Source organism: Photinus pyralis, unplaced genomic scaffold (genome assembly GCF_008802855.1).
Source record: "Photinus pyralis isolate 1611_PpyrPB1 unplaced genomic scaffold, Ppyr1.3 Ppyr1.4_LG4, whole genome shotgun sequence".
Classification (NCBI taxonomy): Eukaryota; Metazoa; Arthropoda; class Insecta; order Coleoptera; family Lampyridae; genus Photinus; species Photinus pyralis.
Window position 1 is genome coordinate 27,058,532 of NW_022170511.1, and position 14,800 is coordinate 27,073,331.

General features: G+C 36.7%; 2 protein-coding genes across 2 annotated transcripts; one reads left to right on the plus strand and one right to left on the minus strand.

Annotated features, from left to right (window-relative positions):
• The first annotated feature begins 1,134 nt into the window (after window positions 1–1,134).
• On the plus strand, window positions 1,135–6,970 carry LOC116169707 (TNF receptor-associated factor 3). The gene is made up of 6 exons (XM_031485858.1): window positions 1,135–1,318; window positions 1,371–1,575; window positions 1,698–2,441; window positions 2,490–2,605; window positions 6,519–6,671; window positions 6,722–6,970. The coding sequence occupies exons 1-6, from the start codon at window positions 1,253–1,255 to the stop codon at window positions 6,923–6,925; spliced, it is 1,488 nt and encodes a 495-aa protein (XP_031341718.1). The 5' UTR covers window positions 1,135–1,252; the 3' UTR covers window positions 6,926–6,970.
• LOC116169706 (nose resistant to fluoxetine protein 6-like) lies at window positions 6,829–14,454 on the minus strand. Its single transcript, XM_031485857.1, has 12 exons — window positions 14,206–14,454; window positions 13,761–14,160; window positions 13,638–13,714; window positions 13,397–13,593; window positions 13,186–13,346; window positions 12,963–13,131; window positions 12,730–12,914; window positions 12,551–12,677; window positions 7,375–7,558; window positions 7,185–7,327; window positions 7,032–7,136; window positions 6,829–6,980 (listed from the first exon to the last, which is right to left on the minus strand). The coding sequence occupies exons 1-12, from the start codon at window positions 14,432–14,434 to the stop codon at window positions 6,930–6,932; spliced, it is 2,028 nt and encodes a 675-aa protein (XP_031341717.1). The 5' UTR covers window positions 14,435–14,454; the 3' UTR covers window positions 6,829–6,929.
• Window positions 14,455–14,800: the final 346 nt, after the last annotated feature.

Here is a 14,800-nt window from a genome sequence, read left to right on the forward strand (position 1 = left end):
CGTATTATGCGGCTAAAGCTATGCTCATTTTGAATTTGACGCAATTCGGTCCATAACTAAAGGATATGTTAAAAGGACTTTCTTTATTTTGTGACCTAGAGTGCCAATTCACCAAATCCGATCTACAAATTTGATAAAGAATCCACTTGCAAAATTTTCTGAAAATCGGTCCATTCGTTTTCGAGATATCGAGTTAACGTACAGACGGACAGATATCGCAAAATTATAAACACGCTAGGAGCTCGTTAATAATGAACTGTTATCAATTTTAATGAAATTAAAACAAGATAATAACATTTCTTTATTTGTAAAAGATACAGGTTGTTTACATTCTACCTGTATGCACAATGTGAAACAAAAACAAGGGTTGGTACCTGAACCGAAAAAAGTCGGAACCGGAACCGGAACCGATTGAATTTAAATAGGTCCCCTACTTGGAACCGAAAACGTTACTCAAGAAGTTATGATAACTGGAACCGATGTCGGTATCGTTATTATTAGTGCCAAAGGACCTCTATTTTTCGGTTCTCTCTCTTCTCCGAACCGGAACAGAAAATGATTGAAGTCACCGAACCGGAAACGGTACCGAAACCCTTCAAAAATAATTCTACCTATATAGGGCGGGAGAAGATTAGGTACACCTTCAAACTCAAATTATGTTCGAATAGCATCATTGAATAAGTAATTTACTTATTCAATGGTAAATTCGTTATTAAAAATTATACTGTAACTTTTACATAAATCCTTCCAAATTGTGCCCCATAGTTGTAGCCAGAGTCTACAGCTATACACATCCCAATAGACTCCTACATAATTCAGTAGTGTAACTACAGTTACCTTTACTCCCGACGATGTATAGCGAAGATTACCTAAGCCATCCTTCAAAAATTGTTTAATATATGGGGTGACTGAAAGTACAAGTATGAGTATATAATTAGATGAAGTTACGGTAAAATAATTGTATGTACATTCTTATTTCCAAACTTATGTATAGTATCATTTTTACCATGTGCGTTTAAAATTAGGTATACTACTCATTTTCAATGTGTAGTTAATGTAGGTAATGAATCCTGGGCGTTTCGTTGTAATACATTCTGCAATCTAATCTATTATTTACTAGGTAATGATAAAAGGAATTTGTAGAGCGTATACTGAAAAAACAGTACCATTCACGTAATAGGCGTAACTAGCGGAAGTGATCATTACAATTTTTTTTATTCCATTTTTCAACTAGTCCGTGCTCAAACAAAATATGGATAAACCGCGTCCGTTTATGTGTTATTTTTGTAACAAAACAATTGAGAACGATACTGAATTCGTAAGTTGCAATAAATTTTTGTTTAATGTTGGAATGCTGAAACGTATTTAAGGGCCATATATCTACGTGTGGATCTGTTTTGGAACCGTGCGCCAATAAATGCGGATCTTACGTGCCGAGGAATATGCGGGGGAAGCATTTAAGGGAGTGCAAAAATAAAATGTCGAAGTCGACGAGTAGATTGAACAGGTTATCCATAGGTAATGACAACTACGATACGAATGCGAATGATTCACGCTCTGCATACAATAATACAGGTGAGTAGGTATGTCGATAGACAGACGTAGCAATTAAGGGCGTTTATAAAATTTTCCAATTGTTGTCGACTTTTGGATTAATTAAGGATCATGCACAGCAATTATTTTTATTTCTTTGATAGCTACCATGCCTAGGATTGCGAATGGTGCCAATATCGACTTGATCGAATTGAAATACAAAATTCATGGTTTGGAGCAGTTCTGCAATCAATTATCTCAAACGATCTTAATGACTAAATCCCAGCACCAAGACGCAAATCAAAAAAGCGAAAACTCCAAAATGCACTTAAAGATGGCTTTCGATAAACTACAGTACCAGGTGAAAATTGTACTGGAGTGGAAGCGAGGTTTAGAGTTGCAAATGGAAAAACTGAATCGTGACGTTGACCTTTTTTCAAAATTCCAAAGAGAAACTCTGAGCAAACTGGAGAACTTTAGGTCGCTGCATGACAGCAGCCAGAAAATCGACACCAACATCAAACTAATGCAAGTCAATTTTCACAAAGAGCACCTAAACAATCAGGAGTTGATAAACAGGCTACAACAGGACCTAAACGAATTCAAAGACTATTTTGCGCAAGAAAACGCTGTCATCGGCGCGCTGTGGAACGATTCCAGAATTGAAGCGGATAAACTAAAAACCGAACTAAATGCCGCGAGCAAAACGTTGGAAGAAAACAAAAGTAAAAATACGTCAATTGTGTTCGATTTGAGAGCGGTGAGCCAAATCTCCTCCGAAACCGCCGATAAATTGGACATACAGGACCGATCGTTGGGAGTTATACAGAAAGAGGTTGCGCAATTGAAGTTAAATCTGGACGCGTTAGACACTGAAAGTAACGTGCATGGGACGGTGAACTTTCCAGGTATAAGCCCTAAGGATCGCTTTTAAGTAATCTTTGGACCAATTTTAGGTCAACTTTTATGGAAAATTTCGAAATTTAGTGAAAAGATGGAGAATGCGAAAGAGAACGATACGATGTTGAGGAGTCCCATCTTCTACACTCAGCACTATGGATATAAAGTCAGGGTAAGTAATTAGTGGTGATTCACGTTTATTTTTTTATTCTATTTTTGGGAAATTTTTTCTGCAAAAAAACAAAACCAGGTACTTTCGATCCTGTTTTCGCAGAGCTCATGGGCGTTACAAAACTTGTGGTCTCTTAGTGACTATGTGATTATATCAACAGAATAACAAAACTGTAATTTATGCATCGACTTGGTTACAAAATTTGATGCATTATTGGTGACCAAGTGTATTTTGGGCGAAATATATCAAACTCGTTAAAAACCACATCAATGCCTAAGAATTTTTTAAAAATATACTTCGCCATTTTTCGTTGTATCAATTAATTATTGTCTCAGCGAACGTGGTAATACTCATAATACTTATTTTACTTTAATTTTGTGTTCATTGACATTTTTACGTGTCGGTGGATTTTGTAAACGTGTCTCTTTCCAGTTTTCAAATTATCTGAATTATTGGGGCGGGATTGCAATTTCAAGTCTAATTGTAAAATTATTCTGTATTTATTAATCTACAATCTACATAGTAGACGGCCGCTACTATCCGCTAAGTACCTACCATCTTTGACGTCCCAAGGTCGTGAGCTTGACGATGATCTTGGGTTTTGGTCTAAGGCCGTTGCCTTCAATTCATATGTGAATATTAGTTCTATGGATGAGTGCAAATAAATCAAATCAAAGCGTTCAACAAAAAAGCATCTATACTTACCTACATATAACCATTGTTTAAACAATGATATAACCTTTTGCTAGTTGTTGTTTTTCAAAAGTTTCCACAATATTCAAACGCGGAAAGGAATGATGATAGAGTCTGATGAAGGACTGGTAATATAATGCGCTATTTTATGTTAAAGCGTATGCGGACAATCGAAAACTAACATGAATTAGAAATTATTCTTTACAGTTATTGCCAGAAGGAAAAACAAAGACGTTAGACGTAACTAATAAGTGACTTTGTTTTGTAGTGCAAACTCGTGACCTTGATGTGGGGTTTCTCCGACAAAAATTCGTGACCTTGGTTAATGGGATTTCCGGTTTATTTAACTAAGGAGTGACCTTGTTTTGTGGTGCAAGGTCGTGTCTTGAGATTTCCCGGCAAAAAAGCCTCTGTCAGGTGATCGAATTTTTAGGTTCTAAGTCTAGGATTCATCGAATTTAGCTTGAAGCACATTTGTCCAGACGGAATCGGCCCAGCCCTCCCGGCAAAAATTCAGAAGTTGGGTATTATGCGTACTTACACTTATCCGGACGGAATCGGCTCGCAACGGATTTTTGTCGATGAATGCTCTGCTCATCAATATCAAATGTGCTTCAAGCTTTATACAATTAAACGCGGAAACTGTTAGAAGTTCTGAAACGTATTTTCAAATATCTACCTAAAACTTAAAACCTAAATTCTTTTTTATATCGACCTATAAAATTAAACCCGAAAACATTTACAATAGTATCGTATAGTCAAGTGAATGCCCAAATCCGAAAATCCCTATCATCTAATTTCTAATTAATTAAAACATCTTTGTATCTATCACGCATTTTACGGGAATGTAGAACTATTTCTTTATCATCGATCACATGACTTTGACTTTTTTGCCAGGGAAATCTCTAGACACAACCTTGCACCACAAAACAATGTCACTTCTTAGTTAGTTACATAACCGGAAAATCAACTTTGTATTTGCCACGCTTGGTCTTTTTAGCGCATTTATAAAAAATTTAAAAAAGTGTGTTATTGTTTGCGTTTTGTCCGTCCGTCCGGACACACTTCTGCCGTTTTGAACTACTTCTAGGGGAATGGTCCTAGAGTCTTGGAATTTTTTGCAGTAGGTAGCGTATACCTTGAAGGTGTGCCAGACGGCCATCAAATTTCGCTGTCTACAAGGGGGGCCCCCCACGCATTATTTCCTGAGATGCTGTTTTTGAATGTAAAACGTGCATAACTTTTACATACGACAACCAGTTGGTTTCAGATTTTGTATACCCATGCCATCAGGGTGCCAAGTTAAACTTGAGACAATGGAGGGGGGGGGGGGATAAAAACATATTCTACCCTTTATGGTATTCTAATGAAAGGTCTCATCGAAATAAATTGGTTTGCACAAACTATAACTTTTCCGTGTGCCTTTTTTTCGAGATCAGTGAACGACGGGGCTTGGGGGGGGCTAAAAATAATTTTATCTCTTATTGTAGGTATTCTAATTAAAGGTCTCAACGAAATGAACCCTTTTCTACCAACTACTGTCCTTCTTTCTGTCTTATCAAAGTACGGGGAGGAGGGGGAGGGAGAGTGATGGAACTAATTTTAAACCTTCATGGTACTCTAATGAAAGGTCTCAACGAAAGGAATTAATTTTTACCAACCATAACCCTCCTCCTCGACCTCTTATCGTGATTCGGTATATTCCCTTATACTTCAAGAACGTCTGCAAGAAATATATCCATTCGTGATGTCAAAACAAAAACTATTTCGGTATGCGCTTTATTTGCACAACAGTTGTGCACTTGTTTAACTTTGTCGCACTCCTTTACCGTTTCCTATTGGTATTTTAATACAACCCAGACCCAACTACTTTCCACGCACTGTAATTATCACTTGTACTATGTACGGGTTTCGACACACACTTCAATTCCACTTATCACCTCTACATCGTTGCATCTTTTAACTTAACACAATCCCATGATAAAAATAACTTTAAAAATACAAAGTGGTCTTTTATATGCACAAATTTTCTTTCACTGCAATGTAGACAGTGAAAAATAATCGATTTTTTAAATGAATCACAATGAACGACCGTTACAGTGTCGCCTTTAGATCGACGAGATGGTTATCGTTATACCTTATAGGCAGGAAAGTGACTGTCTACTAGAAGACTTAAAAAGCGTTATCTCTTCAAATCGTAATTTAAAGTGTTACTTAGCGACTCCATTCGTATTCAAACAGATGTGAGATGCGCTGTGATAGGACACAATGTTCAGAAGGAAGGGGGCGTGGATTTTACAGAATGTTGCCTTTTTGACTATTAGAGGAGCTAATTCCACTCCCAATCTCTTCTCAAATTAGAATAACGAAGTGCATGTACAAGAAGTGGTGATGTGCGGCTATGCACAGATACTGTTTCTCGGTGCCATTCTGCATGTTTCCTTTTTTACACCTTTTATTTATTTATTTGTTATCCCTCTCTTGTTCGGGGCCCTCAACAGGCTTGCGTCCAATTACAGTGGCCCGCATAATGTTTTTTAGAGGTTCCTCGGCAGAACGTCTTAAGTCGTTCTATACTACTACGGTATTTGTCTTACAAATTAGGAAAACTGCAGGAAAACCTAATTCGGAGTAGCCGGTAGAATGCTCGGAACTGGTCTAAGGTAATTTCCATCTCTGTCGCAGATGAAAAATTCACCTCAACCCAGGTTGGAACACCCGACCTCCGGATTTATAGCCCAACGCTCTACCCCTGAGCCATAAAGCCGGTTTTGGGGAGGTGGAGCTTATTTAACCTCCAGCTTCAAGCGTTTTCAGTTTCATCAGCAAAATGGTATCAATACCAAAGACCTTTAATTTTTCATAAATGGAATAACGGTATCTCATAATATAAGACGTCCCTTTTGGAGGTGAAGATACAAAAATAGACTCAGGAAAAGTAGACAACGTAGCTGTAAATTGAAACTTTGTCGACCGAAAAACTACTTCGGTGAATATTTCAAATGATGATGATTTGTTCTTAGCATTATCCCCATCGTGCTATTTACTAGAAAATTGGATCCTTTAAATTTTTTGCATCCGGTATACTTTCTTATGTATTTTAACTCTTAGAATTTAACAAAAATTCAACTTTACCTATCTCTGTAAAACAAAATAGAACCTAATTTAGAGATACCCCTACACACTAAAGTGTTGTATCATTTGCTATTTCATTTTTCAGCTGCAAGTCTTTTTGAACGGTATCAAAAAATGGAAAGGACGACACTTAATCGCCTGCTTGCATGTCTTAAAGGGGGATTACGACTTACTACTAAAATGGCCCTGTTGCATCGAAGGGACGTTAATTTTAAGGGATCTCTACAATCCTGTAAATGTACGTGAGAGAACAACAAAATGGACACATTATAAAACCTTTTGTTGCAGCCTACAAATTTCTCCAAATACATTTGCGCCAAAAGATACGCCGGCGACGAAGACAACGAAGAGCCACAAGAATCTTCAACCCAGTATATTTTTGTCCCTCACACAACTTTGTTAAAACAAAACTTTATTAAAGAAGATACACTATTTATAGAAATAAAAACTTTTCCTTCCAGTAGTAAGAAAAGTGATGAAACTGAATTGTAATTTCCTATTTCAATAATAAACCTGGTGATAATTTTTGTATCCATACGTCCGCTTTCTAAAAATATTCTTAACTGTAACATGACAACATGAAGATGGTATACTTAACCTTCTTAGCGACGCTCTGTAATATTGATGCAGGAGATTCAAAAACTAAGGTCCATATGAAACCTAATCCGATACTAATCATGTAATTTCCCCAAAACTCTTGAAACTAAAATTATTTTTTTTTGCACACTTTCCATTTTATAGTACCACTTACTTGATAGAAATTGTCCACATACGTATGGGTCCTTCTTCGATATAGCAGGAACCATATCACGAAAACATGAGTAATGAATATTCCATAAGTAATGCGTGACAATACACAGAACAAAGGTGAAGACAAAAATGTACTAATGCAACCTGAAATGATGATGGTTTTGTAATAGTTATAATTAAAGAAGACTTACCGCCATATCCCTTTGTACACGCAAATATGATCCAACAAATGCAAATTGCCCAGCTAACGCGGATGACTGGATTCATAACTGCTACCATTACAACCGAAATCCGGTGGTTGGTCAAAATAATGTAGCCGTAGCAGATGAGTAACATAATGATGAGGGTTGCAAACCACATTGCTATCACGTATCCCTATAAAGGAAATGTGTTTAGACCTATTTTGACTCAGTAATCTAGCTTGATTGATTTGATTAGTTGTCAACCCGAAGCGCTCTACCAGTACTAATATGAGTAAGTAATTAAGATTACTAACGTCGTGCGTAACGTAATGTTTACTGTAGGCATACTTTTCGAATGTCAAAAGTGCGAAGTAATATTTTGTTGATACTCAATAATCGAGAAAATTTCGTGTTGACTACCGGCTGGATTCATCAACTACGAAATTTGATACTATTCATATTTGTAAACCTACGTGTACTATTGACGTGGGGAAATCTGAGAATTTGAAGGCTACGCCGTATAGTATGATGAACCTGGAGGCGGAAACGTAAATCGTTTCAACTTTATACAAGAAATTTCGATATACAAATAACCTATGCAATCCATGGTCCAAGAATTCAACCTAGTAAAGTCTGTGGAGGTCGATGCAACATCGAATTAGGACTAGAACAATTAGAAAGTAGAATAATATTCCTCTTGTATTCAAAAGAGGTATAATAGGTATTTTATCCCAAGCCAATTACGTACACTTTTAAAAAGGAGGAATCCCTAAATTAATAGAAATAAAACCGTAATGAATTTTAATACGCTTTGATTTTTCTTGTTGTTGAATAGTGCTTAACTGAGGGAATTTAATTTTAGAAGTTTCCCCATGCAAGTACCACATTGTGTTCATATTTAAAAAAATAATACATTAATGTTTGGACAAGCCCATGTAAAATCATTTACAAGAGATAATTAATAATAATTTTATTTAAAATTAACATAAACAAATTTCAATATTTTTGTAAGGCAGGCTTCTCATAATCCAGATAACCATCTCCAATACATAACCACATTCAATTAATTCTTACTGTAGACTGTCAAAGTATGTAAGGGGAAGGTTTAGAATTCCGTTGACCACACGCCTCCATTTTGAGGAAAAAACGCATTATGGACAACAACTATGCTCTTTTCTAAAGATGTAGTGTGTGAAAAGAAAGGAATTCTATTGGTGGAACAGTTCGCAGTCATTTTGGGGCGTATTTGTTTAAGTTGGTGCGGAATTAGGTCATGGGAGATAACCTGAGGACTTCACGCTTTAAACCGGGCGAGCATTGTGTTGCGCGGTCAGAAAAGTTTAGTCGCGGGGAATTGCGCGTCAAGTCACGAAAGCGCTAAGTTTCAAGCGTAACAAAAATTTACGCGTGAAGTCGGAAATCACGATCAGTCGCACGTAAAACGCGCAAGAAAGTTTTTAGTTAGCCACCCGAAGTTTTGTACGGAGTGTTTTGCATGCTAAAATTTAAAAAAATAAGCTTTGTATCTTGGTATTACCGAGTCTGCGAAAGGCGTGGATTCGATTTTTACTATATGCGCTACGGTTTATTTTTATCAAAACCAGTTGTGGTTAAAATTTCAAAAAAAGATTTATATAAGTAAAAAACTTGACATTATGCAGTCTGTCCGTAAGCATATTTGATTTATATAATATGTTTCGCTTTAGTAGAAGAGTCTATGGCTAAAAGTTCAAGGAAATATTTTCAGAAATAAGAAAGTTGGCACCGCGCAATCAGCGCATGCGCATATTTGATGTTTACTCTATGCTGTATGCTTTTGTCTTTACTAGAAGCATCTATGGTTAACATTTCAAAGAAATATCTCTATAAATACAAAAGTCTGTATTGCGCAATCTGCGCACATCTGATTTTTACTATATGCGGTGTGCTTGCTTTTACTAGAAGTATCTGTGGTTACAATTTTAAAAAATATTTGTAATAAACAAAGTTGACATTGCACAATTTGCGCATGCGCACAATAATCTTCAATAATTGAAAACAGAAATTCTTCAAGGAAGTTTACTAAAACTAATGTTTTTTGAGTGCGGTTCAAATTATCTGCCTGACTTGCGCACGAATCACGCTGGTTGTGAGCCTTTCGGCCATGGATCGTCTGGGTATGAATTGTTACATACAGGGTACTAAGTTTAAACTGCGTTGAGTGTAAAAAAATTGGGTGATACCGGAGACCAAAACAGTGGTATATTGTTTACCAAGGACGAGAAATGAGTTTTCGCTGACATATTTAAATTGAATCGATTCTGTCTTATAGGGCCTGATATTTGTTAGTTTTGAGAAACTGAAAAACATGTTTATTGTTGAGAAACCTGGACATTTTTTACACTTTATATTATTTATTTATAATATGGGCTACTATTATATAAAATATCAAATGTTTTTCAGGTGTTTATAAGTTATCAGTCTTACAGCGAGCAGTCGTTGTACCGGGAAAATTCCAATTAGGCCTAGGTGTTAATTGGATTTAAAGTTTGACCCCGCCTCATGGGATACGCATAATTAATGACTGACGGGTCGAGAGAGGTGTCTCCGGATGAGCTGTAATTTTTCCAGATGGTTGCAAGGTGTCCAATATTTTTCGGATTAAAAATTGAATCACTTTCGTAGTGACTGCAACGAAGAATTGGATTTCGGATTTCTATATAAGGTGAACGCTTGATTTTGTGGTGATCTTTTGCCTTTTCTTTTTCCACAAAAAAATGCGCTATTGTGGCCACTATGTCCGTCCGTCCGTCCGTCCGTCCGCTCGTTCGTTGAGACGCTACTAGTTCTTTATCTTAAGAGCTATTGTTCTCCTTTTTTCGCTATTTGGTTCGTTATGGTGTCGAGACTTGCACCAAGGAAGGTATTTTTTCTGCGTTTATTACTAAAAAAGTTATTGTAAAAAAAAACAAAAAACCGTTTTTACATGTTCCATAATTTTACACTTTTGCCGTTTATTAACGATCCTAGACATCGTTTATAATTTTGTATTGCTGTCTGTCGTCTGTGTGTTAGTCTGTCCGTCTGTTTCTTTGTCTGTCTATCCCTCTATTTGTTCGTGTGAACGATAACTCTGTTTAGAAATGTCCGATCGCTTTGACATCTCCGTTAGTTATGAACTGAATTACATGAAATTCAATATGGGCATAGCTTTAGCCATATAATACGCAATGCCAAAAGTTGAGTTGAATCGATTCAAAATTCAGAGTGCCCTTTTCGCATCTCGACCATTTATAAACAGAATTGCAAACTTTTTTATTTATAAAAGTATTTGAATGAATTTTGATACATAGGCACTAGGAATAAATGAAAATCTAACGCCAGTGCCAATTTTTTTATTTATGGAAGAATTTCAACGAAATTTGATACATAGGTGCTTGGAATAAAGGAAAATCTAACGCCAGTTTCAAAATTTATATTTGCGCATGCGCAGTTCCAACTTTCTTATTTAGAAAAGCATTGAAATGAAATTCTTCTTATAAACAGAAATTGAAGTAGCACGTCAAAAATGGATTGCACATGACCGACGCTATCTTTCATATTTTAGACCGGATTTTTACGATTTTAACAGAAGTTGCATCTTACAAATGGGAAATGAATACAAGTGGAAATGCGCTTTTTGTAAATCGTTTACGATTACTTTTAAACTTGTTGATTCTTGCTCGCACCAACGATGCGCGAGCTACCCCAGTTCGTCGTAGCAATACTTACGTTCTGATAAAAAAATGCTCAATTACTAGCAGGAGTTAGCACTGCATTTACGCCAACGATCCTTTTGAAAACCACTAAACCTTTGTTTTAAAAAATTATCAAAGTCCTCGTGTGAGATCGAAGGGACTTCAGCGCATTTTTGTGTGGCAGATCAGTGTTTTTCAACCATCAATAAGATCTCGTCGAAGGCGTTTCACTTTGTCGGTATCCGCTTTCCACTTCCCGTGCACCCGTAATTCGCGTTTGAAGCTTTGACTCCACCATCAGCAAAGCTTGTCGGGGGCTAACTACGTGATTCGTTTATGTACAATTAATTATTTATTAATGAATGTATAACATTTAGTGATAAATTATCACCTAACTAGTAAGAATGCGTCACATCCGCTTTTATTACTTATCATTGGTGACTAATTCTTTATCGACTTGATGGCGACTTGACGACGCCCTGATATCGGCCTAGAAAATTCGATACCACTACCTTAGTAGCGCATAATTTTCGGTTCAAAGTTCGTATTAGGTGTACACAACTGGGCGACAATTTTGTTACCTCACAACCGGGCAAGAAATGAAGTCGGATTTGTCTCGAATTTTCAAAAACTAATTGTAGATATCGCATTTTGATTGTATTTAAACAATGGGTAAAGGGCCACCAAATCTGCGATTTCGTCGAGATCGCCGTCGTGTCGAGGGTCTCATCTTCGCGGTAGGAAAAATGTTCACAAAATCAGAAAAGTGTGGTCCAAACACCCCCAACATCATAAAACGTGCCATTCTTCTTGATACGTCTTATGGTTCGCGAGAAAGGAATGTAAAGAAATGCAATTTTGGAGATTCAAAAATGATTGTTTTTGTTGTTTTATCGCCCAATTTTTGGCGTGTAACACTTGTAAATATATAATTTAAAGCGAGCAAATTGTACCTTTGTACCTGAATTTAACAAAAGGTTACAACATTAACATATTGCAAATAAAATTGTTTAAACACATTAAAAAAAAAATTTACCGTATACTTAAAATATAAAAAATTTCATTAAATGCTGTCTGTTGCGGTAGAGTGCCTAAAATACAAGCCGCATTTCGCTGCTGAACAGCTAAACTGAATCTTTGTTTTAAAAATTCAAAACAACGTTTTTCTTGTTTTTTCAAAATTTTTTTTACTAATTTCTGAAGTAATTTTTTTTGCATATGGGCCCCAAGCGCCAAGTGTTTCTATTTCTATACCTTATCTTTATTTTTTTAATATTAAATGAAGGGCCGCCTAAGCTCTTGGTTGGCCCACGGGCATTTTCTCGATTACACTTTAAAGTTCTTTGCTATACTATCACAGTTGTACCAACACCAAGTTACATGCATTTGCTTATTACTTCACAAAGTTCATGATCAAATCCTCTCTTTAGTAATAACGACGGATCTTAATGTTATTGTATTTCACTCACCTTTCTTATATGTACAGGTTTATTGTCGAATTTGATCATAATGTAACCTAGTACTACACCAATCAGCCACGGCGAAGCGCGTAAGTGAGTAGGTAGATAGATTTTGTTGTAAAAATCAAAGACTTCGCTGAAAGCATTACAGTGGATTTATTAAATGTGTTTTAGTTATCGATACATACTTCAACCTCCACGAAGTAAGATCGTAATGAAGGGCTGTTTTGATATTTCCGGCAATGCAAGCGCACAGTAACGTCAAGATTAAAAGCAACCCAGTTTTCGGCCATTTGAACAGAAACATCAAAAGTATTGGGGATACCATGTACAATTGCGTATCGACAGATAAATACCAAGCTTGTATAACGCACTAAAATTATTCGTTTTGCAAAACTTAACATAATACGCATTTACTTACCTGCTTTGTTTCATCGTAATAGTTTTGGATATACAAAATAGTGGCCCACCAATTTTTGAGACAGTTCTGTTTAAATAATGGATCTAACATAGTCCAAAATGGACCGTCACCTAAGTGGGAAAATACACCAACATATACCAATATCATACCCGCTAATGCAGGAGTTAGTCTAAAATTTAAGTAATTATACCTAGTGCAAAATAGTATTACGTCAGATCGCAACCTTACAAGGCGGTGACCATAGAAGACAAGAATATGAATAGGGGTCCCCCTTTCTCTGGCGATTGCAGTTACGTACACAATGAGAAACCCACTGATGACCAAAAAAGTATCGACTCCCGATAGGGCTCCCATTACAAACATAGTTGAATCTTCCTTGACCCACTACAAATTTTGCGTGTGATCATCGTGGATACATAGAAAATGCGAGGTACCTTTAGTAAATAAACGTTGTTCGAAGCGAATAAGTGACAATGCGACAAGTAAGTGTGTCCCAGGACTATCCAAGCCATTGAAATCACGCGAAGACCATATATGCAAGTGATACTGGATGGATCTGTGGATCTGGTCGAAATTAGTCGCTTTGTATTGGTGTAAATAGAAAACGCCATCCCAATATTATATTCTTGGTCTACGAAGAAAAATATAATGAATCGCCCGATAGATTAATGATACCTTTAAGATGCCGAAACAAGAGGACATCATACAAAGTACTGCTCAAGACCACAAGAGCTAGCATGGAAAGGATGACCCTGGAAGTACAAATTTTGCACCAGAATATAAGAAGTGACAACTTACAGCACCGCGATGTCAATGGCGGAATATTCATCGAACGTGCCTTTTACAGCACATCTGGACTGGTCAAATACTAACCGAAGCTTCACCTGGTACCGATTTTCAATAAAATCCCACATAGCTTGCAGTTGGGTTGCTGAGCATGCAGCCAGAGTACAAATATCCAACCGAAATTGCACAACTTTGCGCACCATCGACAAATCCATGTTTAAACTCATCAAATCATCAGCTATCATACACTGATACGTGGTCGCCGAAGGTTCAACGAGTGCTGTGCAATACTGACCTTCAATTTGACTGCCATTGATATTCTCGATAATGCCCAAACATTCATCGTATTGACCAACCATTGCCAGATTTCCTCCTAGAATTCCCGACTCAAGCTTACCATTGGCGTCCAGCACTGCAATACAGAGTGCGTATTGTTTCTGGAAGAAGGGAAACTTACTGGTTATAGGCCATAGTTTTGCATCTGCCAAATCAGATTGAAATATTTCGATCTGTTTATAACATTCCGTTTGATTGCCTACAGTATTTTTAATATCCTTAATGTGCCGTCTTAGTAGCATTGCTAAAAATTTGTAATTAATTGAAGCCGAAGTTGAATGGAAGAAGAATAAGAGAAGCAGTAAAAATTGTGGATTCATGTTAGCCTCTATAGCAGTTACTGTGCCCATGACTCCCTATACCTACGTGTATGGATAGCATTAGGTGAATAATTCACCTAATGAACGGTGTAGTGTAGGGTAATTAGCTACAACATTTAGATAAGACTTTCAGGGTCTCAACTAAGGAGATTAGCAATATTCGCAGTTTTTCATTTAACCTATTTTGAGGTTGGTCGATTATTTTAGAAGTTTTTTTGAATGACTTGCTCGTGTGTCGTTCGTACCTACCTACATTTTTTTGCATCAAACATTCTGACGCAAGCTTCTCTATACAAACTTTTTAGGCGTTCTTTTTTTCCTTGCAAGTATACTTTGCAGGTGCTTTTCTCCACAGATTTAAACACACACATATTACAGATCATATAGCTATATAGA

Coding starts and splice junctions, on each gene's coding strand:
- LOC116169707 (XM_031485858.1), top strand. CDS start 1,253: ATGGATAAACCGCGTCCGTTTATGTGTTATTTTTGTAACAAAACAATT. Junction 2,606..6,518: donor ACTATGGATATAAAGTCAGG/GTAAGTAATTAG, acceptor TTCATTTTTCAG/CTGCAAGTCTTTTTGAACGG. Junction 6,672..6,721: donor ATCTCTACAATCCTGTAAAT/GTACGTGAGAGA, acceptor CTTTTGTTGCAG/CCTACAAATTTCTCCAAATA.
- LOC116169706 (XM_031485857.1), bottom strand. CDS start 14,434: ATGGGCACAGTAACTGCTATAGAGGCTAACATGAATCCACAATTTTTA. Junction 12,915..12,962: donor ATTACGATGAAACAAAGCAG/GTAAGTAAATGC, acceptor GAATAATTTTAG/TGCGTTATACAAGCTTGGTA. Junction 6,981..7,031: donor TACAGAGCGTCGCTAAGAAG/GTTAAGTATACC, acceptor GAATATTTTTAG/AAAGCGGACGTATGGATACA.